Genomic DNA, 22,171 nt, shown 5'->3' on the forward strand with positions numbered 1-22,171 from the left:
ACATACGAGTAGTGGTGATGAAGCGTAAGACATAAAACAAAAGACAAAGCACAAAAACAAACGACGCGTCTCCCTCAGACCCCTCCTCCTGCCCCCCCTGCCCCTGCCCCTCCAGCTCCTCCCGCTGCCGCTCCCGCTCCCGCTCCCGCTCCCCCACCAGCACCTCCAGCAGGCCCACCCACTCCAAACCCAAACCCACCCAGAGGGAACAAGCCTCCCAAAGCTCCGAGTCCAGGGATGTTGATTCCTCCGACGGGGATCCCTCCCCCTGCTGCCACGAAAAGGTCGGCTGGGATTTGGAAGGCTCCTCCTCCTGGTCCTCCTCCGGCGAGACCACCCCCTTGGAGACCGAGAAGGCCCATCTGTGAGAGAAAGAAAAACAGGGTGAGTTGGGTGTTGAGGGAGGTATCTAAGGGAGAGAAAGCGAGGGACGCACGAGACCAGCAAGACCTGCTGCTCCTCCGTCCAGTCCTGCGAGACCTCCGAGGAGTCCTTCGAGCCTGCACAAAAGAAAGGATGATCGGAGGTTCAGATACCGCACCGAGAAGATCTGCGGGAAAGAGGACTCACGAGTTCGAATTGAACTGAACGAAACGACAGAATGAGTCGAGATCAGCGACGAGCAGCAGCGAAAGAATCCTCAAAGAACGACTCACAGAACCGAGCTCAACTCTCGCTTCAGACACAAGCTTGACGTACCGTCTCTTCACCAGCGGATGCATGGGAAGAACGTCAGAGCACAGATAAGCTCGTTCGACCTCCTCGGCCGTGAGAGGAGGAGGAGTGCCGACCTTTCGAGTTTCAAGACAAGACGAGAAGATGATCAGCACCTCCTCTTCGACGTGGGCTCTGGGCGTTCTAAACTCACAGTAAAGACCCAAACGACCTCGTCAGAAGCCTGCCAGGTGATCGTCTCGAGCTTGTGGTTCTCCTCGGCGAGGATGAGGAAGTTGTTGGCCCATCGTCTCGTGTGGGTCTTCACGTCTGATCGAGGCAGAAGGAGGAAGAAGGGTTGAGCGGCGGTTCAAGGGAAGAAAGCGAGAAGATTGACGTACATCTCTCGAGCTTGTCCGAGACTTCCGAGGGCTGTGAGAGGGATAGAAAGACGAAAGCTCAGCTTTGGAGACGCGTCGAGGGACGACGAACGAAGGAAAGAGAACGAACGTAGGTTCCATGGAGAATAAGGTCTTCAGCTTGAGGAATCGGGCACCTCTCTGTCGTCAGAGCGATCGAGTGATCCATTGCGAAGTGAGTGAGCTTCTTGAGAGGTCGAAGGAGGGCTGAGAGCGTCACCTGTTCGTTCAAATCGGAGGGAGCGACACGATTAGATCCTTCTTCCACAACCACAAGGTCAGATCAAGGGCTTACCAGTCCGAACGGCCACTTCGGTGCCTCGAGACCGAAATCCTGAAGGTTCGGGCACTCTCGAACAATAAGCTGAAGGAGAGGACGGGAGACTGCCGAGCTGAGTGCAACCGACATCGTTGTGAGCGCTGAGAAGTTTGCCGAGAGGAGGATGGATTGAAGATCGAGTGGAGCGATGTATTGGATTTCTGAAAAGACGAGAGCAAGCAGAAAAGGGGAAGAAATCAGCTTCGAGATCGACGCGATACCCAACAAAGAGGTACTCACCGAGATCCTCAACCCTCGTCGCGTCTCCAGCGTTCAAGAAACTCTCGAGTCCTTCTCTCACGGGGAAGTGCCCGCTCTGGTCGTTCCTTCTACCTCCTCGGTAGTGCAGCGTCGTCAAGTTCTGCAGCGTCCCATCCGGTGCGGTTGGAGAGACCTCGTTCGATGCCTCTTGAGGGAGATGCGTGATGTAGAGCGACCTGATCTCCGGGGACGTCTCGAGGAGGTGATGGAAGGTAGGAGAGGTGAGATCGGCCGAGGGGAACTTGATGAGTTGGAGCCGAGGAAGAGCAAGGAGGGGTAGGACGGTCGGCGGAGGAGGAACGAAAGCGGAAGGAGTGGGAGGAGGAGTAGGAGGATCGGGAGCGGGTGCTCCGATGACGGTTTCCATCCAGGAGAGAGATCGGAACTCTGATTCGAAGCAGATCCTCTCGAGGGTTCCCTGGTAGGCTTCGATTAATCCTCGGAAAGCTGAGAGATCCCTCTTCCCTCTCATGTCGTAAACGAGTTGGTTCTCCTCGAAGGTTCCTCCCTGAAGCAGTCCCGTCCCAGCGTCGACCATCTCGTCGCACTGATCGTCGCCTCGTCGGGTCTGGGAGACCTTGAGCTCGACGAGGTTGAGACCGTGAAGTAGGAAGGCGGGGCCGATGGCGTGTCTCCAGAGGTGCATCGAGACGAGGTTGGGAGATTTGACGAGAGCGGAGGCGATGGTGGGAGGGATGGAGGAGTGAGCGAGCCAGGCGAAGTGAGTTAGGTTGATGAAGGTCTGGCGTACAGAGAAGATAGAAAGAGGGACGAAGAAGAGACGATTCAGTCTACTCGAACGAAAACGAACGAGACTCGACGCGTCGAAGCGAAGCGAGACTCACAGGAACGGCCTCGGCGATCGGAGGAATCATTTCTTGGTGTCGCGGGCAGAGAGTAGTGACCTCGACGTATCTGTAAAATACGAACGATTCGGTCAGACACGAGATGAACAGAAGACGGAAGCGAGAACGAGAGAACTCACCGAACCCAACTCGCAATCTCCTTCTCTCCCTTGATCCACTGCAACATAGCCTTGTTCCTATCATCCCCACGAATCTCCAAGTACCTATACATCTCCTTCCTCAGCACCCTATCCGACGAAAAGAAACACGACGCGACGAAGCCAAAATCAGTTTCAAGGCCTCTCCCGACGCGTCTTCCCCTCATCCTTCCCACAAACTCGAGCCCAAAACCTCAAGAAACTAACTCGCGACTCACCCATAGAAAGTCCTACAACACCCACTCAACCTGACCACCTCCATACTAACCGGGCTCGGCTTCTCAAACCCATAGACGTCCTTCCCCTGCCCCTGGAGCAAAAACCACCCTATCGAATGTAAGACGTCCACGGGCAGCGACGCGAGGGATCTTCGAAGAGGAGAGTGCTCCGGGGATGGTAGAGCGGGAAGAGGGAAGGCTGAAGACTCGTGTTTAGCGAGGGAAGGGAAGGCGGAGGAGAAGGAGAACTTGTCGAGAGCGGAAGGTGGTTTGACGATGGGTTTGGACGATTTGAACGTGGTGGTTGCGTCGACGAGTTCGGGCATGGAGTCCGAGTCGGAGTCGTCTCCGTCTTCGTTGTTGTTCTTGGTGGGAGGAGGGTTGTTGTTCGCTCTGGGAGGTTGGATAGTGGCGAGGGGAGGCATTGAGTCTGAATCGTCGGATTTGTAGCCGTCGGCTGCTGGAGGAGGAGGAGGAGCGTTGGAAGCTGAAGTGGTAGTAGTAGGAGTGGGTTGAGTAGGAACGAGGGAAGGCATGTCTGCGAACTCGTCGTCGTCGGGATCGGAGGAGGGTTGAGGAGGAGGTGGTGGTGGGTTGGTCGACGTCGAGTTGGAGTTGGAGTTGGCTGGCCAGAGTAAATCGGGCATGGATGCGTTCGATTCCTCGTCCGACTCGTTTCCGTTTCCTCCTCCTGCAGGTTGGTTGAACTGGGAGAAAAGCGTAGGCGTCGCTTGCTCGGGACTCGTCGAGAAAGGGGATTCTTCTTCTCCGTTGTTCGACGATTCCATCAAAGGAGGCATGCCTTCGTAGGGATCTGGCTGCTGTTGCTGCTGATTGTTCTCTGCTCCAGCGAGAGGAGGCATTCCGGCGTAAGGGTCCTCGTCGTTGTTGTCGTTGTTAGAAGGGTTGGGAGGAGGAGGTTGAGGGTTGTTGAGACCGAAGAAGGGGAAGGGCAAGGGTTGAGCTCCTCCTCCTCCTTGTGCTGCTGCTCCTGCTTGAAAGAGAGGAGGGAGAGGAACGATGACGATTCCTGGACGAAGAAGTTCGAGGGCTCGGACGGAAGCGACGCTTCGATCGTGAGCGTTGGGGGATTCCTGGAAGGAAAGAAAGAGGGAGAAGAAGGAACCGGAGGAGATGGTGGGAAGGAGGAGTTGTCGGAGTCAGCTCCGTCTCTCGATCCTTCTCTACCTCAATCTATGCATCTACAGAGATCGTCTTTGAGCTCACCATCGTCAACCCTTCATCCTCCAAGAACTGTAAAACCTCGCTCAACTGATCATCCGGCGCTTCCTCGATAGCTTCTCGAAGCTCCTGCTGCTGCTGTGGATTCAACCCAACCGGAACAATCCCTTCCGCCGTCGTTGTTGCCGATATAGAGATACCGTTGCCCATTCTCGGAAGGCAGAGTGCTTAGTAGATGGTGGTGGGAAGGTGGATGGAGGGGTGAGGGATCCCGTCTTGGGGTTGGCTGGGTGGTGGGTGGGAGAAAGAGGGAGACGACCAGTCGTTCGAGCTCGCCTTCCCTCCTTCTGCCGCAGCGTTTTCTTTTGCTTCCGCTCTCCATATAGATTCCCAAGTCTGAACTGGGAGTGAATGGGCAAACATAGACATCAACACGATTCCTACAAGATAGATCACTAAAGTCAAAGGCTAAAGAGGAAGCAGCTCGTCCGAAGTGAGCTTCGACATCGGATCGTCTCCGTCGTGAGCTCTCGTCAGTCGGTAGGCCTCTGGAGGGAACAAAAGGGTGGGAACGAAGAGGACGGGTGTCAGTTCTACTTTCAGCTTTACTACCACCCTTCCAACCTCGAACTTGAAGAAGAACGAGAAAGCGAGAGGCTCTGAACGACGCGACTCACCCAGTTCCTCCTCCGTCACCTCCCCAGTCCCACCCTTCGAATCCGCCGTATTGTTATACTTGCCTCTCTTCCCTCCACCAGCCTTCTTCTGACTCCACCCACCAACCTGATCCTCCTCCTCCTCGACCTTCCTCTTCCTCTCCTCTGCCAACGCCCTCTCCAACCGATCCTTGTCCAGCACAATCTCTCCCTCCCCGTGCCTCTTCTTGCTGAAGCTCCGAACCTCCGAGGGTGGGAGCATCTCTCCTGTTGCTTTCGACGAGGACGCTTCGGGTTGTGAGGATGGAGGAGTAGGAGCGGAGAAGGTGTTGGAGTTGGCGAGGAGGGATTTGACGGAGGAATCCTTCGAGACTTGTCGACCTGTTTCTCCGGTGCAGTAGGATCCGTGGAGGGTGGCGTGGCAGCAGGAGTATCCCCATGTGCCGGAGGAGAGGATGTAGTAGGATCCCCAAACGGAGGTGTGGTTTTGGGGGTGGACTGAGGGAGAAGAGAAGGAAGGAGAAAGGAAAAGGGAGGTAGGTCATCGACGAGACGCGTTTGAGGGAAGGTGGAAAGAGAAACGTACTGTCTTCCTCGTACTTCGAGCGAGCCTTGGCTCGTTCCCGACCCTTGATGACCTCTCCAGTTCGGGAGTACTCGACGTCTAAGCGAAAGAAAGAGAAGGGATGATCAGCGTCTCGTTCGAGCCAGCCTCGAGCTCAACCTCCTCCCTTGCTTCTCCCTCCAACGAAGACTCACAATCCTCCGTCTGTCCAGTCAACAACTCCCTCGGCACCTTCTCCAGATACTCCTCTCCTCCGTACCTCTGCAGGATCCCAACCTTGGTCGTATCCTTGAGCTTCTCCTTCTTCTCCTGGAACTGCTGATGGAGGATCGCTCCCTGAGTCGGGTTGGCGTTGAGATGGACGTCGTTTCCTCGAGCTGCCGAGTTCCAAGCGAAGAGTTGAAGCTTCTGGATGTTGGTAGCGTCTCCTGAGTATCGAAGGAAGTTGTCTCCGGCGAACTCCATCTGTGAGGAAGAGGGAAGCGAAGAAGGAAGGAAGGGAAGGCAGGTGAGCTTCGACAGTTTCGAACGAGGGAGCAGCTGAGAGCTTGGAGCACCTTAGAAGAAAAATAGCATGATGTCGATACTTACATCCTCTGGTTTCCCACCCTGCTTAGGAGCCTCCCTCATCGACCTCGTCTTGGGATCGTAGTGAGCCGAGTCTTCGTCGAGGTTCATGAGGTACTTCGCCGTGTCCTCTCGAATCCTGAGGTTCCTGACTGTGATCCTCGACTTGGTATCCACCTTCTGACCAGCAGCGTCGGCAGCATCGGCGTACTTGTCCTCGTCCTTATCCTCCTCGTCCGAACTACCGAAGTCGTCGTCGTTGTTGCCTTCCTTCTTCTCCTTCCCAGCCTTCGCGACCTTCTTGACGGCCGCGAGATCGGTGGTGGTTTGGTTGTCGATCTCGTCCTCTCGAATCTTCTTCCTGGCTTCCTCGAGAGCAGCGTACTCCTCGTAGACCTTGGTGTGCTCGGTGGTGTCGTATCCGTTCCATCGGTCTCGTTTGGCGTCCCAGTTGGTGGAGAGTTCCGGGATGAGCTCGTCGGCGACGATGTCCTTGTTGGTGAATTTGGCTCCCTTCTTCCTAGGTCGTTCAACGCAATCCTTAGCCTTGTGGGTCATAGCTCCACAGTTCTCGCAAGCTCCCTTTCGGTACTTGGAAGCAGCGGGTCCAGCGGTCTTGCCTCGATCCTGGTAGGATTGAAGTCGAGAGGAGGAAGCGTCCTGTTCCGGGAGACGTTGATGGTTGAGAGACGCTCGTCCGGTGTCGAGGTACCAAGGGGCCTTGGTGATGTACTCTAGAAGAAGATAAGGGTGGGAAGATGAAGATCTGGTGAGCAGACTGGCGAGGAAGGACGAAGGAAGCGAAGGAGGAGAGGTGGTCGGGAGGCAGGGGAAGGAGAGGAAGGAGGAAGGAGGGAGAGCTCAACTTACCAGGAATATGAGGATTGATCGCTCGTCCTTGCTCATCGACCTCGGCAGGAGCTGTTCCAGCTTTACGAGCAGCCTGGGAAGGTAAAGGACGAAGTCAGCGTCGAACAAGAACGAAAGAAAGAGACGAGGCAGGGAAGGAGGTCGAGCTGGTCCTTCCTTCCCTCCTCTCTCTCTTTCCTTCTCTCCTCCATCCTGTCCTTCTTCGAGGTATCCAACTCACCTCCAAATCCTTGTTACGTCTCCATTCTTCTCGCGAGAGCTTTCCTGGTGCTGAAGACATGGCTCTGGGAGGAAGGGAGGGAGAGAGGGTGGTGGGTTGGAGTTCAATCGACCTCAGCTCGTCAGCTCCGAAGTCCCCTCGAAGGCATTGTCCGTTTTTATTTCTTCTTCGCCCTCAAATCTTCGAAAATCATCAGACAGAACGAAAAATTCAAAAGCGTGCAAGACTGGCTATCATTGAATTCAATTCTTGTACGGAAAACGAAACGAAACCGACCTCGACGCGTCCTCTCGCCCGAACCTCTTCCTCTCCTCTCTCCTACGATCTTCCCTTTTCGAACAATGAGCAGAAGATCTCCTTCCCATACGCCGAGTCCTTCGATTTCGGAGTCCCGAAGGAAAAGATCAGGAAAGAAAGAGAAAGGGGAGAGAAGCGAGGACTCGACTCACGATCCACTCGTCGATGCTCTTGTCTCCCTCGAACCAAAAGATGATCAAGTAATCGCTCTTGTATCTCGCCTCTTCGATAGCAATGAGTCCGTTCGCTTTGGTCTGAACGAGGAGAGAGCGGGATCCGGGTCCGAGGACGAGAACGCGTTGAGACGACGCGACAGTCAAATGGGGACAACCGACGGAAAAACCTCCACGAGAGGGAGTCACTGCTGGTATTAAAGGGCTCGGTGTTCTTTTTCGAGGTTTCCTTGCCTTCCAGAAGCTAAACCTCGCCTCCCAGAAGGTCAGAGAGACCGAAGACGCGTCGAAAAACGACGTCGAAGAAAAGAGATGGTCGTGAAAAGATAACGATACGTGAACGAATAGACTAGCTAAAGAGAGAATGATGGGTATGCGAGAGAAATATAAAGAAGAAAAGGGGGATCGTTGCAAGACGTGAAGAAGAGAGAGAGAGAGAGAGAGATGGGAACGGGAACGAAAAACTGAACGCGACCGCGACGGACGAGAGGAAAAAGAGAGAGACGCAACACAGCTACACACAAGAGTATACATATCAACAGCAACACCGATCGGAGAACGAAGAGGTTCCGAGAGAACTGGGACAGGTAAGGAGGAGGAAGAACGAACGAAAGTCAGCGTCCTGTTTCCCTTCCCTCTTCCTCTCCTCTCCTCCTCTTTGAACCAGAAACTCACAACAAAGAAAGCGAAACGCTCCTCATCCCCTCCTCCCAAAGATCTTCGCCCCCCACCCCCCCATCCCGCCCGCCGTCTTCCTCTGCGCACTGTTCTTCCCGCCTCCCAAACCAACCGCAACTTCCTCCTTCATCCCCAACCCCAGCCCGATCAACTCCTCCTTCCCAGCTTTCACCTCCCCTCCCTCCGCCGACCTCTTCACAATCTCAAACTTCGGTGCCGCAGCCAGCCCTGACGATGCACCTCCGCCGTTAGTGGAGACGCCGGAAGTCGAGGTTGAGATGTTTGAGGGTTTCGGCGAAGGGACGCGACGGGGACTTCCTCCGTGGGACGATGGGGAGGACGAGGAAGGAGGCGGGTGAAGGAGAGACGTAGAGGGCGGGGAGAGGGTAGAGGAAGGAGGTGGGAGAGGTGAGGTGGTGTTGATGGGCGGAATGAGACGAGTCGGTGGGACGGCGGAGGAAGAGGAGATGGAGCTTCCTCCTCGATTCGAGACGGATTGGGAAGGAGTGATGGACGAAGGAGCTGCTGATGGAGGAGGCGGTGGAACGAGAGGAGATCCACTGTGATGATGCGTATGGGTATGATGACTTCCTCCGCTGGTAACGGTGTCCAAGGAGCCTTTCCTCGTGTTCGTCCAACGTGAATCGGGAACTGCTTCAGGAGTGGGAGGAGTTCGAACGAGACCAGCACCGGTTCCGTGACCTGAGATGATCCAGAGTTGACGATCGCCTTCGTTGGGTGGATGTGAGGGTCGTCGGGAAGAAGAGGAGAAGGTCGGAGAGGAAAGAGGGGAGGAGTGGGTCGAAGCGAGAGGTGAGGAGGAGATGGCGGAGGCGACAGCGATTCCTTTCTTGCGAAGGGCTTCGGCTCGGTTGGAGTAGATCTGAGCGACGTTGGGGATGGAGGAGCGTTGGGAGGGTGGTGCTTCGACGGTGATGAGAGGGTTGGGAGGAAGGGTCCGAGCTAGAGGGAAGAACAAGAGGAAGTATCAGCCTCAACCTCCGTGCTCGAAACGACGCGTCAAAACGAAAAGACTCACCTCGACTGTTCGTCGACCGATCCTGCACATGCTTTGCGAACCCACCCTTCGACGACCCACCACTGGAACTCCCAGCAGCTGCCGACCTGTTCAAGATACTCGGAGCCTGAACTCCCAACAGCACCTGCTTCCCCTTCGCCCTCGACGAACCACTCTTTCCTTCCCCACTCCCTCCACTCCTCTGACTCTCCTCTCCTCGACTCCTACTTCTCCTCCTATCCTCCTCAACTCCCGTATCCAAGCTCAACGAACGATCCGCTTTCCTTCTCTGCTTCTCCGCCTCCTTTACCCTTACCGCCTCCTGAACTCTCGCCTGCTCCTCTCCTCTCGCAAACTCCCTCTCGATCGCGAGCTTCTCTCCGTAGGCAGCAAGCTGAGCAGAGAGGGAAAGCGTCGAGTCACTCGAAGCTGGTCGATCGAGGATGGACTTCTCAGCTGCCTTGACGAGATCTCGAGCTTCGGCTCGGGAGGAGACGCGTCGTGGGGAGGGAGGGAAGGAGGAGGAGGCTGAGGCTGGGGAGTTGGAATGGGAAGGGGAGTAAGGCGTGTAAGGAGTGGTAGGGGTTTGGGGTTGGCCGTTGGAAGTGGTGTTGAGCGTTGGGTTGGAATTGGGATGCTCGGGGACGGGAGGGAAGGCGGGAGTGCCGGAGGAAGAGGTGGAGTAGGCTCCTGAAGAGAGAAGGGAAGGTGCCGAGTAGGAGGTTCCGTTCGTCGAAGCTGAGACGTGGCCTCCTCGACCTGAGGTATTGGAGGAGACCGACGAGACACTGACGTTCCGGGATCGTCCAGTTCGAGGAGACGTGACGGAAACGGTGATGGCTGGTTGAACCGCCGACGTCGAAGCCCAACCGTCCGTGCTGTAGTCTTCGTCGTCGAGACTTGGTCGAGGAGGAGTGAGGGCTGGTGAGGTCTGACTGGGCGAAGTCGAGAAGACGGAGGAGACGGTTGAGGTGAAGCTCGCTCCTCGACTCCTTCCCGCTCGAGCCGTCGCGTTGGCGAGCAGACCTGGCTTCCTCGTCGAAGGTCCTCCTCCGTCGTATCCTCTCTCAGCCCAGAGATGCTCTCGAGCTTCGTCCAATCGATCATCGTCTAGAGATCCACTCCGCTGAGGGTGAGACGACGAGGGAGCTTCCGTTCCGTAGATCGATCCTGAAGGAGCGTAAGGATCGCCTGAGTCGGGACGACCTCCATCTCCTCGACGAAGGTTGGCTGATGCGACTTTCCGAAGAGAAGACGTGTTTGAGCTTGGAGCACTGGGAGGAGGTCGATCTGTGCTGGAGGTACCGTAGCTGTTGGCGAAGGAGAGCTTGGACGGGGAGGAGGAGAGAGGTGGTTGTCGTAAAGAGGAGGCGTTTCGATAGGAGGATCCAGGAGATGATGGCGGGTAGGAAGGTTGTTCTGGACGAGTACTGGTGGATGCTGAAGATCGATAAGGATCGCTTCCTGACTCGTCGTCGCTGTAATCGATTGGCGACGAACCCTCCGGATCGTCTTCGCTTCGAGGTCGAAGACTGCCGTTCTCCTCTTCCATCGCTCCGTTCCGACTGCTCCTGTCGCTGGCTCGCCTTCGAGTAACGACTCCCTCCTGCATGCTCCACTCTGCTGCCAGCGGCGACGGCGAGACGACCTCGGATCCTTTCCTGGGTCGGTAGAACGATTTCTCGTTGCTGGATCCTCCCTGCTCCGAGAGGTCGGGAGAGTTGGTGTTCGAGTGAGAGCGAGATTGGGGAGCGAGAACGTAGTGGGAGGAGGCAACCGACGAGGACGACGAAGAGCGGTTCCTGACCGAGTGGAAGGTGGTGTGAGCTGCTGGGGCGGAGGGAGGAGGTGGACGATGGCCTGGCCGTCCTTCCGGAGGGTTGTTGACGTCGTCTCGACCGAAAACTCCGTCTCGAGCTCGTTCGGGAAGGTCCAGGGATCCTCCTCGTGTTGATGCTCCGTCGAACGACTGTCTTCGTATCGCCTCGATGGTTCGGTCAACGTCCTCGTCGTCGTCGAAGATGGGTAGGCTGGCTAGGCGAGAGGGAGGAGACGGTGATGCTGACGGAGGCGATGGAGATGGATCTTCGTTGCGAGATGAGAGATGGGTTCGGTGGAACATCTTGAGGAGAGTTCGGTTGCTCGTGAACTTCCTGGAGCTCGAGATGGATCCCGAGTCCGACTCGTCGACAGAGTTGAACGTTCCTGTCCTTCCGAGAGAGTGGCCTGATGGTTGGGAGGAGTTGTTGCCGCTGTTGTTGTGTGAGAGGGATCGATGGGGATGAGCTAGCGAGTGGGCTGCTTTCTCGAGGATGGAGGGGAGGGAAGGTCGACGTGATTTAGGTTCCGACATGTGGGAGGGAAGAGGAGTGAGAGGAGCGTCGGTTGCTAGCCTTCTTGAATGTATCGAGGATGAGGAGGATTCGATGGGAGAGTTGGGGTCGAGTGCTGAGTCCTGAGGACCGATGGAGGAGGTGATGGATGGGGAGAGGGAGGTCTTCGACGACGCGTGTCGAAGGTATCGAATGGAGGCGACGTCTCCTCCTGGAACGGGTGTGGAAGCCGACGACGACGATCTCCTGCCTCTCACAAAGTTGTCCAAACTCCTCTTCACTCCCAGACCACCCTTCTTCCCTGCGTTCCCCATCGACTTGGAACGAAGAGGGGCGAAACCGAAGTCTTCGTCCTCTTCCTCCTGTTCCCTCGTCCGCCCGCTGCTCGAGCCTCCGACGTCTTCCTCGTCCCTCTCCTGTAGCGAGGCTCTGAGCGTTCCCCAAGCTCGAAGAGTCTGGACGATATCCTCGTGTCCAGCGGCGAGAGCGAGGTCCTCAGGCATGAGCCCATTTTTGTCCTTCATGTCCTGGCGAGCTCCTTTGGAGAGGAGGAGTTTGACGATCTGGAGGTGACCATTGGACGCAGCGAAGTGCAGAGGACCAGATCCTGGGTAAGGGGAAGACAGAGAAGGGTTTGAGTGAGCTTGAAGGTCAAAAGCTAGAGGACGAAGGGAGGACGAGGAGGTTGAACCAACCAGAAACGCCGACGGACGGTGTCTTCTTTCCGTCGTTGGAGTATCGCCTCGGAAGTCTGCAACGTGAATGTTCGGAAACAGAGTCAGCTCGACAATCCCTCTAGAGATCCTGCACCAATAGAAGAAAGCCGAGAAAGAGCTCACCTCGGAGCGTTGACGTCCGCACCCCTCTCGATCAGCATTCTCACGATGGCCTCGCTTCCTCCTGAGGAAGCAGCGTGAAGAGGGAGGATTCCATGGAGGACCGAGTTCTCTGGCTGACCGTGGGTGAGAGCATAGTGAGCGAGTCCGACGTTGTTGGTTACTGCTGCTGCATGAAGACCGAGATCGGGGACTATGAAGCGAGAGAAGAGGGAGGAGGAGAGAGGATCAGCGAACGGTGAGAGTTACGGAAGGAGGTCTCGAGCTCAGACGGCTGAAGCAGATCAAGCATAACATGGCTCGAGATGGTAGAGAAGCGTAGATGTAGGTGATGATACTCACAGTCTGTTGTGACTCCATCTGTGAGAGGAAAGGAAGGAAGGGGCCAGTCAGCTCGGTCAGCTTTCGCTCTTTCCTTCTCTCCCCAGTTTCAACTCACATTTGAGCTCAATCTTGGTCGCTGGTCTCGTCGAGGGAGTCATCGCTCAGAGCCAAAGATATAGAGAAGAGGGAGGAGGAGGAGGAGGAGGAGGAGGTTTGGCTTCGACGCGGGGAGAAGGGGAGCACGAGGGTGAGACCGAACGAGGATAGAGCGCGAGAAGGGGTTTTCGGGATGGATCAGAGGATGTTGCTAAGTGTCGAAATGGTTGGCAAGGGAGCTGGAGATCATCCGTTGAAGGTAGAGGGGAGAGGAGGGAGAAGAAGCGACGATGGAAGGATCGAGGAAGTTGAGCTTCAGAGTCGAGAAGAGATGACGCGTCCGATGGATGAGAAAGAGAGGGAGGAAAACTGATGTTCTTGAAGCTCGAGTAGACGCTGAGTGCTGAGTGACTGTCCCTGAAGTCGTCCTAGACTCTGCTTCAAAAGAGAAGGGGGGAGGGAGGGTGGAAGTTGAAGGACACTCGGGGGCCAAGAGAGAGATCGAGCCTGTCCTTTTCCCAAAGGCGATCAGTCAATCAATTTTCCTCTCAACGACTGCCATATCCGTTCTCGAACCTCTCTCCTCCTTAACCATTCTTCACTTCTCCGTCTTGCTGAAGATTTGCCAAATTTGAGTGAACGAAGGAAGTTCGCAATCGCCGAGCTCACCTTCTCTTGGACTCCCTCTTTTCTTCTCGCAGACCTTCCCTCGACCGCTTCGTTCGACATCTTTCAAGCAGATCCCATCGTCTCTTCACTCTCCCAGCGCATCCTTTAGAGCCGGAAGGGAACGAAGACGAGCTCAATCTCAAGGCATCGACGAGCTCGTTGATTCCTCCTCCTCCTCCCTCTTCGTCTTTCCCCCATCTGTTCTACGGCGAAGAGGGACCAACGAGCAGAACCACATCCATTAAATGTACATCTTCTTCCTACCTCTGCGATTTCTTGACGCTCGTCGCAAATCTGGCTCGTCCTCTGCCTCATCTCCCCTGCGCTCGTTTTCAGCCCACCTTCCCTCCCTCCTCTCGCTCGTCCTCTAGCAGCTCTCGCTCCAACCCAACCTTGAACGACCTTCAGGACAGAGCTCATACACGATCTTCTATCACCTTCTCAGTTTCGCCATCGCCGTCCTTCTTACAACTCGACGTCTCCTTCATCCGGCTCTCTTCGACGCGTCGCTTCTTTCCTCTCCTCGACGCCTCTTCCTCCCAAGCTTTCAAGTCACATCCGATCTTTCTCGCTCGCCTCAAGATATACTCAAATTTCTTCCGGGCTTCGGCCTTCATTTCTTTCCTGCCGCAATCTCGCTTCGAGCGCTTCGCGTCGCATCATCGCCCTCGCTTCCACGTCCCACGCTTGTTCTTCTTCCTTCTTCGCTCCTTTCCCCTTCTTCCTTCCAAACCATCACCATCTAAGATTCACTTCGACATCATGTCTCAACCTCGCTATTTCGACGAAAAGACCCCTCTTCACATCAACAGCAACGCTTCGACCAGCTTCGTCCCTCCCCCCAACCCTCCCTCCCTCCTTCAACCCGAAGCGAAGCAGAGGACTTGGAAGCGACGATTCTTCCGAAGTCTTCTCCTCGTCGTTTTGGTGATGTGGATGTTCTTGAGCGGTGGAGAGAAGTGGGATTGCAAGAAGGATTCGGAGAAGGAGGGGAACGAGGTTCGTCCGCTTACTGTCGACGTTTTCTCTCTCCCTCGCTCTCCCATCCTGACCTCGTCGTTCACTCTCATCAGTTCACCCTTCCCGAGTCTATCCCAGGCCGTCTCCTCGTCCCTCTCACTTGGGGTCCTATCGAACCCTACAACCACTCCGCTTCCTCCTTCACCTCCGGCTGCAAGAATCAGTCCCTCGTCTCCTCCCTCGCTGAGCCTCTCACCATCTCCTCTTCCTCCTCTGCGACCCACCACTTCCTCAAGATCATTGGGAAGCAGTCCATCGGGGATATCACGTTCGTCCCAGCCGAGAAGAACGAGATGGATCTGGTTGTGAGCGTCCGTGCGATTTGGAGGGAGGAAGATGAAGAGTGGGGAAGGGAGGAGTTGCAGAGGGTTCAGGGTGGGTTGATTGAGGATGAGGAGAGTGAGAGCTTGGGTGTTGGGATTTTGGTGAGTAGTTTCGCTGTCGTTCGAGAGGATCGTTCTTTGAGCTGACCTGACTCGAACGACGCGTCGATCGTTTTCGTTGGGGCAGACTGAACCTCCACACCCTCAAAGCGAGGCTCGACATCCTCATCAGCGAGCGGAGGGGAAGAAGGAGCCTAGCCTTCACTTCAAAATCGTTGTCTTCGTTCCTCTCAAGTTGGACGGAGAGCAGAAGAGTTTCGAGGTTCTGGGAGGGGTGTTCCCTGTCAAGTTTGAGGATCTGGGGAAGAAGGCGAAGTTTGGAGATTTGAAGGTTTGGGTGGGAGTTGGGGACGTGATTGCTGAGGTGAGTGTGGATCGTCGATATCCTCGAGAAGGGCTGAAGGGAAAGAGGTCGATGGACACGCGTCGAACTTGACTCCGATCGCCTCTCTTCCTTTTCTCCTTCCAGAACCTCCTCGCCTCCATCACCAACGTCACCAACTCTGTCGGATCTATCCTCGGCAACTTTTCCATCTCCTCCAACCTCACCCTCTCGTCTCTCGTCGGTCCCATCTCAGCCAACGTTTCCCTCCTCCCAACCTCCCCTTCCTCCTTTCCTTCAACCTACAACCTCACCCTCCTCTCCAAGATCGGTCAAGTCGACGCCAATATCCTTTCCATCCCTTCCCAATCGACCCTCTACGCTTCCGCTCTCACCAAAGTCGGCAACGCGAACCTCACTCTCCCCGTAACCGGATTCGAAGGCGACTTCCTCGTCGAGTCGCATGTTGGGAAGGTCAACTTGGAGGTAGTTCCTGTGGAAGGAAAAGTGGTGACGGTTAGGGAGGTAAAGGGGAGGTGGTGGGGTGGGAAGGCGACGGGTGAGGTGGAGTGGGTTGGGAAAGCGGAGGAGGAGAGGAAGAAGGTGAAGGGAGAGGTTGTGGTGAAGAGTGAGATTGGGAGTGTCGCGTTGAGGCTTTAGGTATCGTGGGTAAGGTTCGGTGCTGTTTTGGCTTACGATAATGATCCATGATGTTCCCTCTGAAGAGAGATGAGTCTTCGAGACGCAATACGACGCGTCGCGGTTTCGAGGGTTCGTCGTCGGCCTGGTCTTGAGATTGCTCCTGTTTTCTCTCTGGTAACCGCAAAACGTAGAAGTGCCGAGATCTCGATGAGAGTTTCGCATCCTCTAGGAAGTTCTGACAGGGACGAAACGAGGAGGAGGAGAGGCGAGACTCCGAGAGGGAGGAAGCGTCGACGTTTCGGCTCTTAGCAACGATCCGCTTCCCTTTTTCTTAAAGGCAGGACTGGTAAAGACGTGCTCAACTTCAGCGGAATGAAGACGATGAAGGTTTTTTTTGGCCGGAGTACGCGTTGCTCCTACTGCCCCAGCTCGTCATGAGCTGGAGACGATTCGAGGGTCTTGAAGCTCGCTCCTTCTCCCCTTCTTTTGTTTCTTCAACGACCAGCAACGAAACCGCGGAAGCAGCAGGACACTCCTCGAACATCCTTCCATACTCTTCCTCAGGAGTCGTCCCAAGAATCTATAAGAAACCGCAGCTTGAGCAACTCCATCGAGCTCTTCACTCGGCTCCCTCAGCCTCCTTCCCCTCGTTGCCTCAACCCTCTCCCTCGCTTGGAAATCTTCTTGGATCAAACGAGAAGATCAAGTCTGACATCGTGAGTAAATCTCATGTTCGTAGCTCTGTCTTTCAAGGAAGGGAGGCCTCCCAGGTTTGCAGGAGAGGAATGAAAGGAAGGAGGGAGGGCATGTTGAGCTCGGTTCCTTCCCTTCTTCTCCTTCCTTCTCGTCTCCTCTTCCCCACGAGCTTCTCAACTGACCGAACCCTCCTCGCATCTGTTACAGCTCCCTTCCATCACAACCCTCTTCGCCTCTCCATGTCCTACGAACCCCTCCCCTCGGGATCTCCTCCTTCGACTCCTCCCCCTCGACATCGACCCCTCAGCGCCCCCTTCCACTCTTCCCCAACTTCAATCTCGAACACCACCTTCACTCCCTCAAAGGGAAAGATCGATCTCAAAAGCATAGAGGAAGGCTTCTCGAGATGGATAGACGTCGTGAAATCTAAAGGGAAGGGTAAAGGAGGAAGGAAGAAGAAGAGAAAGGTCAAGGTCGAGGGGAAGCCTGAGCTAATGGAGAGTGTCTTTGGGAGCGGGCCTGTGGTAAGTCGAGTCTTTCTTTTTAGGGACTAGGAGTAGAGAAGAGATATACCTAACCGATGATACTTGCGTATCTATCCAGGCATCTACGTCGAAGCTCTCTCCGAGCGAAGGATCGCCGACTCACGAAGAGTTCCTCGAGTGCGTCGTCTCGTTCTTTTTCTTTTTCTCCCAAAGTAGTTTCGGCTGACCCGAGCCTTTTCTGGAACTCTAGGATCGTCGAGTCGGTCAAGTCAGCTATGCAGAAGGGAGTACATCCCAAGCTCATAGCCAAGGGATCTTCTGGGAGCTACTTTGCGAGAGACGAGGACGGTCATGTCGTTGGGTGAGCCCTTAATCCTTGTAGATCTCTCTGTCCTCGGTAAGCCACATTCTGACAATCTGTCCCTTCGCTTTCTCTTCGAATGTTACAGAGTCTTCAAACCAAAGGACGAAGAACCCGTTCGTGTCTTGTCTGTCTCTCTCTTCGACGACAACCTCCTCACGACGCGTCTGATCACTTCCCTCTTCCCTTCCTTCTCCTTCCACAGTACGGCCGACTCAACCCGAAATGGACAAAGTGGGTTCATCGAACCTGCTTCTCCTGGATCGGATGGGGTAGAGCGTGCCTCATTCCCAACCTCAGCTACGTGTCTGAAGCCGCTGCGTCGGAACTCGATCGTCGCCTCTCTCTCTCTATGGTCCCTCGGACTGAGCTCGTCTCGCTCTCTTCGCCTTCCTTCTTCTACGACTGGATCGACAGGAACGCCTACTCGAAGAAGAAGAAGCCTCTGAGGGATAAGATCGGATCGTTCCAGACGTTCAAACACGGCTACAAGGACGCGACGGAATGGCTCAAAGAACACCCCTGGCCAGGTCTCTCGTACGAGGAGGAACCTGGACGAACTCGACATCTCAATCGCTGCCTGACTGGCGTCCAACTCGTGTGCGGAAGAGCCGGAGCCGCCGAATGGGATGAGGACGACGAGGACGACGAGCTGCAAAGGGAGGGGAGTTCGGAAAGACGAGAGTTCAGGTGGACGCAGCAGCTGAAGACGGACTTTTGGGAGGAGCTTCAGAAACTTGTGTGCTTGGATTTCATCATGCGGAATACTGATAGAGGTGAGCCGTTCCTCTCCTTCGAATCGAAGCACTCTCCTGGCTCGATCTGACGCGTCCGTTCTTCTTTCAGGTCTCGATAACTTCGTTCGTCCCTTCCTGCCTCATAGTCGAGAGTCTGAACCCTCACTAAACCTCTCAATCGCTTCCCTCTCTCTCGCAGATGATCAAGTACGAACCTGCCTCGTCTTCGCCTCAACCCAGCTCCATCATCTCCTCCGCTCCTTCCATGATTTCCAACCCCTCCCGAACCGATACGACCCAACGCTCAAGAGGCCTCGACCCAGAGCAACGACCTAGAATCCGGATCGCAGGTAAGTCTCCATCTCCATCGTTTCCTCTCGACGAACGAAACTCGAACCTGACGCGTCTTGAACCCCTCTCTCCTGCAGCCATCGACAACTCGCTCTCCTTCCCTCATCATCATCCCAACTCTTGGAGAAGCTATCTCTTTGGATGGCTCTTCCTCCCCGTCTCCCTCATTGGTCAACCTTTCTCTCAGACCACCCGAGATCGTCTCGTCCCTCTTCTCTCTTCCCCGGTTTGGTGGTCGGAGACGCTTGCCGAACTTCGAGCCATTTTCGAGATCGACGAGGACTTCTCGGAGAAAATGTGGAGCAGGCAGGTTGCAGTGATGAAGGGTCAAGGTTTTACCCTTCTCGAATCTCTGAGGAACGAAGTAGGTCTCGTCCCACTCCCGTCCTTCGCCTCTCGTCGTTCTCTTCCTCGTTACTGACTCCCCTTCGTTGATCGTGGTTGCAGGACGAAGGACCTCTCGAACTCTGTCGTCGAGATCGATACGAGGTGTTGGACGAACCTACGGAAGTCGACGATAATCAGCGGACCTCGGAACTCATCGCTCTCACACTCGGTCGAGCTCTCGCCTCTCCCTCCTTCACTCTTCCAACCTCTCCTCCAAGTGAACCCGTCAACAATCCTTTCTCCTCCCAAACCTCTCCCCCTCAACCAACCAACGTACCTCAAACTCCTACTCGTCCCATCCCAACTCGAAGTCGCTCCATCGGATCTCCTCGCTCTCCTCGCTCCTCCCTCGACGAATCCTTCAGGCCAGTGCCGTTCTCAGGTCGACTGCAGGAGGGATGGAAGTTCTCTGGCGCAACTGGAGTTGAGGGTGGGTCCCTGCTTTGTTCTCTGTTCTCTCCTACTCCTTTGATGAGCACGAACGCTGACCTCTATCCTCCTGGCACTCCTGCTCGTTTCCTTTTTCAGTCCTCGACGCTCTCGAAAGGGTCGACAAGGCCGAACGGGAAGCCGAGAAACGTCTTCTAAGCCTTCGAACCTCGGTAGACTTCGACGAGGAAGACGAGGACGAGGTCAGCTTCCGTCTTCGAGGGAACTCTGCGACGCGTCGAAATTCGTCGGCCAAATCTCTCGTCGGTCAACGTCCGCCTCGAAGATCGCATCGAAGCTACTCGTCAACGGGAGGAGCCTCAGCGTCGCTGCTGAACGGGATCGTCGAGTCTGCGATGGAGGATAGGCACGGTTCTCTGGAGGAAGCGGATATGACGAGATCGGTTGGGTCGTTGAGAGGAGGAGGAGGAGGGAGGATCGGAGACGGTGGGGAGATGGCTTCGCATGGGAGGTGGAGTAGTGAGATGACGAGGAAGCCTGGGGAGTGGCTATCGAACGAGGATGGAGATGGAGGAGGAGGAGGGCAGGTTGATCGGGAGGGAGGAGAAGGGAAGAAGAGGGTGGTGTTGGTCGAGAGACTTAAGAAGATCCCGGGGAAGGCCTTCTTTTCGGGCTGGTGAGGTCGGGTGTTGTTTTGCTTCGTTTTACAGTTTTGATTTTGTATACTTCCTTAGACTAGAGACCATTCACGCATTTGGCGCCTGTTCGTGCGAGGGAAAGGAGCTTGAGGTCGACGCGTCGCCTTCGCTGAGAAGCAAACTGACCAGCCTCCCTCCCTCTTGATTCCCTCCTTCGGCAGAATCACACCAGGCTTGACCTACGCTCTTCGCTCTAACCCGGAAAGTCACTACAAATCAGGGAACCCTAAGCAGCAGAAGAGTTGTGACCTTTTTAGCTCAAGGAAACCATCCTCTTCGTCAAAATTACGAGTAGATGGTCTTGCTGAGCTTAGCGGTTTAGAGCCGAGAAGAATACTAAGCTGGTGACCTAGTCGACTCTGCTACATCAGTCTAGGCGGCGCTTGAGACGTACCCGTTTCGCACTTCCTCTTGAATCCTCTCGAGAACTCTGGCAGCTCAGTTTTGGGAGGTTGGACGACAAATAATATAGAATAGAAAGTACTCTAGAGATAGTTAAAGGGTGACGCCAACAAGTCTAGAGAGCCCAAAAGTGAATGCAAGAGACGAAAAAGACAGACGCGTCGAGCTCTTCCTCCGTTCTAATCTACTCGCAAACCTTGTTCTGCCCGTTCGCACTCCCGTTGAGCATCGTAGGCTTCCTTCCGGATGCGAGGTAGGATGCGATTCCAGCCCTCGAGATCATCTTCTCGTACCACGTCGAGAGGAGAGGGAAGGCCTTGAGCGTCGAGGGCGAAAGGATGAGGAGACCGGAGACGATGTGGAGGAGGGTGAACTCGGGGAAAGAGGGCTGAAAACGAATCAACGGTGAAAAAACGTGTCAGTTCCAGCTTAGTTGAGAAGGTGCATCCGAGCGGAGGGAGGAAAAGGGAAGGAGGAAAAGGAAGAGACGAGACGACGCACCTTCTCGGAGGCAATGAAAGTTCCCTTGGGTCCTTTGGACTGAGAGAGGAGGTACTCGTACTGAGCGAGAATTTTGGGAGCGGTGATCTGGCAGAGAGCGGTGAGCTGGTTGATCTGCAGGAGGCGAAAAGAAGAGGAAGAAGGTGAGCTCGATCTCGCTTCCCTTTACAACCCTCAGTTGCTTCGTTCCCAAAAAGCTCAGACGTACGTGATCGTCGGAGTAAACAGATGCAGTGTAGGCTCGGTTCAAGTCCTCGACGGAGCCTGGACAGAAGTGGAAGAAGAGGGGTCAGTTGAGGAGCGACGGCGAGCGACGAAGAGAAACGAAGGGGCAGTTGAGCTCACATGCAAGCATATCTACGATAGTCTCGTCCTCGAAAGAAGTAGGAGTGTAGCCTAGGAATGAAAGACCAAAGCCTCAACCTGATCAGCTCCAGTCTGCAATACAGAGCTCGAAAAGGACTGACCCAAAACTCTCGAGAAATATCGAAGAATAGCGTCCTGCTGAGCAAGGCAAGGCCCTCCCTCGAGTCGAACGACAGGGAGCTGGTTGAAAGGGTACTTGGCGAAGCTAATGAAGGGAAGAGTTGAGACGAAAGCGATAGAGGGAGAGGTCAGCCAGAGGAAAGAACGAGCTCGAGCTCGAGATGTTTCCCTCCCTTCGCCTTGGGCCATCACTCACTCAAACTTCCTTCCGTTGTAATCCTCTCGGTTCGTAGAGTTGACCTCGACCTTCTCGTACGATGAGATACCCGCATCCTCGAGGAGGAAGTAAACTGCCGCGAGAAACAGAGGAGAAAGAACTCAGCCCTCCAAGCTCGAGTTTGAGCTCTCCCTTCGAGACCTGGAACGGAAATGGGACCCACCAGGCTGAGCTCGTCCTCCAATACCGAAGTATTCGATGGCGATCTTTCCGAGAGAGGTGGGAGCTGGGGACATGCTTGAAAGAGCAGGGAAGAGGTTGAAGGGGAGGAAGCGATTGAGCTGTTCATGAGCTGGCTCTTTTCACTCTCGATCTCCCCCGGTCTACTCCGAGGGGATCAGTCAGCGATATGTCAGCAATCGAAGAGAAAAAATGTGGGCTGAGAGGTCCTTTGTCGTTGAGAGAGCAGAAGGGGAAGGTTTGGGGTTGAAACAGTTTCGAAGGAGCTTCGAGGAGTCCAAGGAGTCGTCCTTCTTTGATCACGTCTTTTTCTCGGATCAACGCGTCCGGAGAGGAGAGCAAGACCGATAGCGATAGCGGATACAAAAGAGGGTCAAAGCAAGTGTAAAGAAAGAGCGCGGCCTCTCTAAAGGCTGGAGAGAACAAGAGGGTATGACGTTTGAACGGGAGAAGGAGGGAGGCGAAGAGAGAACGAGGACGGCAGCGACGCGCTGAATGAACGAGAGGGACGATGAAAGGAAGGACGTGAAGAAGCGTGAAGATCGTAAAAGAATG

The 22,171-nt window shown here is 55.1% G+C and overlaps 6 protein-coding genes across 6 annotated transcripts; 2 read left to right on the forward strand and 4 right to left on the reverse strand.

Annotated features, from left to right (window-relative positions):
* Positions 1-122: 122 nt before the first annotated feature.
* Positions 123-3,335, reverse strand: BDY24DRAFT_382403 (uncharacterized protein). Its single transcript, XM_076639509.1, has 9 exons — positions 2,875-3,335; positions 2,639-2,746; positions 2,499-2,568; positions 1,633-2,395; positions 1,369-1,553; positions 1,165-1,293; positions 1,056-1,086; positions 869-984; positions 123-791 (listed from the first exon to the last, which is right to left on the reverse strand). The coding sequence occupies exons 1-9, from the start codon at positions 3,297-3,299 to the stop codon at positions 567-569; spliced, it is 2,052 nt and encodes a 683-aa protein (XP_076498435.1). The 5' UTR covers positions 3,300-3,335; the 3' UTR covers positions 123-566.
* Positions 3,336-4,458: 1,123 nt separating this feature from the next.
* On the reverse strand, positions 4,459-7,042 carry SLU7 (mRNA splicing protein SLU7). The gene is made up of 7 exons (XM_076639510.1): positions 6,935-7,042; positions 6,715-6,787; positions 5,869-6,578; positions 5,472-5,742; positions 5,299-5,376; positions 4,734-5,210; positions 4,459-4,604 (listed from the first exon to the last, which is right to left on the reverse strand). The coding sequence occupies exons 1-7, from the start codon at positions 6,992-6,994 to the stop codon at positions 4,525-4,527; spliced, it is 1,749 nt and encodes a 582-aa protein (XP_076498436.1). The 5' UTR covers positions 6,995-7,042; the 3' UTR covers positions 4,459-4,524.
* Positions 7,043-11,918: 4,876 nt separating this feature from the next.
* BDY24DRAFT_334789 (ankyrin repeat domain-containing protein) lies at positions 11,919-12,457 on the reverse strand (the record flags this gene model as incomplete). Its single annotated transcript, XM_076637169.1, has 2 exons — positions 11,919-12,150; positions 12,273-12,457. Coding segments are annotated over 2 exons (417 nt in total), but the record flags the coding sequence as incomplete, so codon positions are not given.
* A 1,877-nt stretch (positions 12,458-14,334) lies between these two features.
* BDY24DRAFT_382417 (uncharacterized protein) lies at positions 14,335-15,801 on the forward strand. The gene is made up of 3 exons (XM_076639511.1): positions 14,335-14,803; positions 14,889-15,125; positions 15,231-15,801. The coding sequence occupies exons 1-3, from the start codon at positions 14,672-14,674 to the stop codon at positions 15,741-15,743; spliced, it is 882 nt and encodes a 293-aa protein (XP_076498438.1). The 5' UTR covers positions 14,335-14,671; the 3' UTR covers positions 15,744-15,801.
* Positions 15,802-16,177: 376 nt separating this feature from the next.
* Positions 16,178-19,889, forward strand: LSB6 (1-phosphatidylinositol 4-kinase LSB6). The gene is made up of 11 exons (XM_076639512.1): positions 16,178-16,441; positions 16,629-16,945; positions 17,025-17,083; positions 17,157-17,267; positions 17,356-17,383; positions 17,473-18,043; positions 18,114-18,127; positions 18,204-18,354; positions 18,433-18,719; positions 18,803-19,172; positions 19,271-19,889. Exons 2-11 carry the CDS (start codon positions 16,661-16,663, stop codon positions 19,810-19,812), a joined length of 2,418 nt encoding a protein of 805 aa, XP_076498439.1. The 5' UTR covers positions 16,178-16,441; positions 16,629-16,660; the 3' UTR covers positions 19,813-19,889.
* A 392-nt stretch (positions 19,890-20,281) lies between these two features.
* On the reverse strand, positions 20,282-21,728 carry BDY24DRAFT_382421 (uncharacterized protein). The gene is made up of 7 exons (XM_076639513.1): positions 21,600-21,728; positions 21,416-21,509; positions 21,201-21,304; positions 21,079-21,129; positions 20,942-20,997; positions 20,734-20,847; positions 20,282-20,620 (listed from the first exon to the last, which is right to left on the reverse strand). Exons 1-7 carry the CDS (start codon positions 21,670-21,672, stop codon positions 20,417-20,419), a joined length of 696 nt encoding a protein of 231 aa, XP_076498440.1. The 5' UTR covers positions 21,673-21,728; the 3' UTR covers positions 20,282-20,416.
* Positions 21,729-22,171: the final 443 nt, after the last annotated feature.

This window comes from Mrakia frigida, assembly GCF_051309035.1.
Source record: "Mrakia frigida strain ATCC 22029 unplaced genomic scaffold BDY24scaffold_8, whole genome shotgun sequence".
Taxonomy (NCBI): domain Eukaryota; kingdom Fungi; phylum Basidiomycota; class Tremellomycetes; order Cystofilobasidiales; family Mrakiaceae; genus Mrakia; species Mrakia frigida.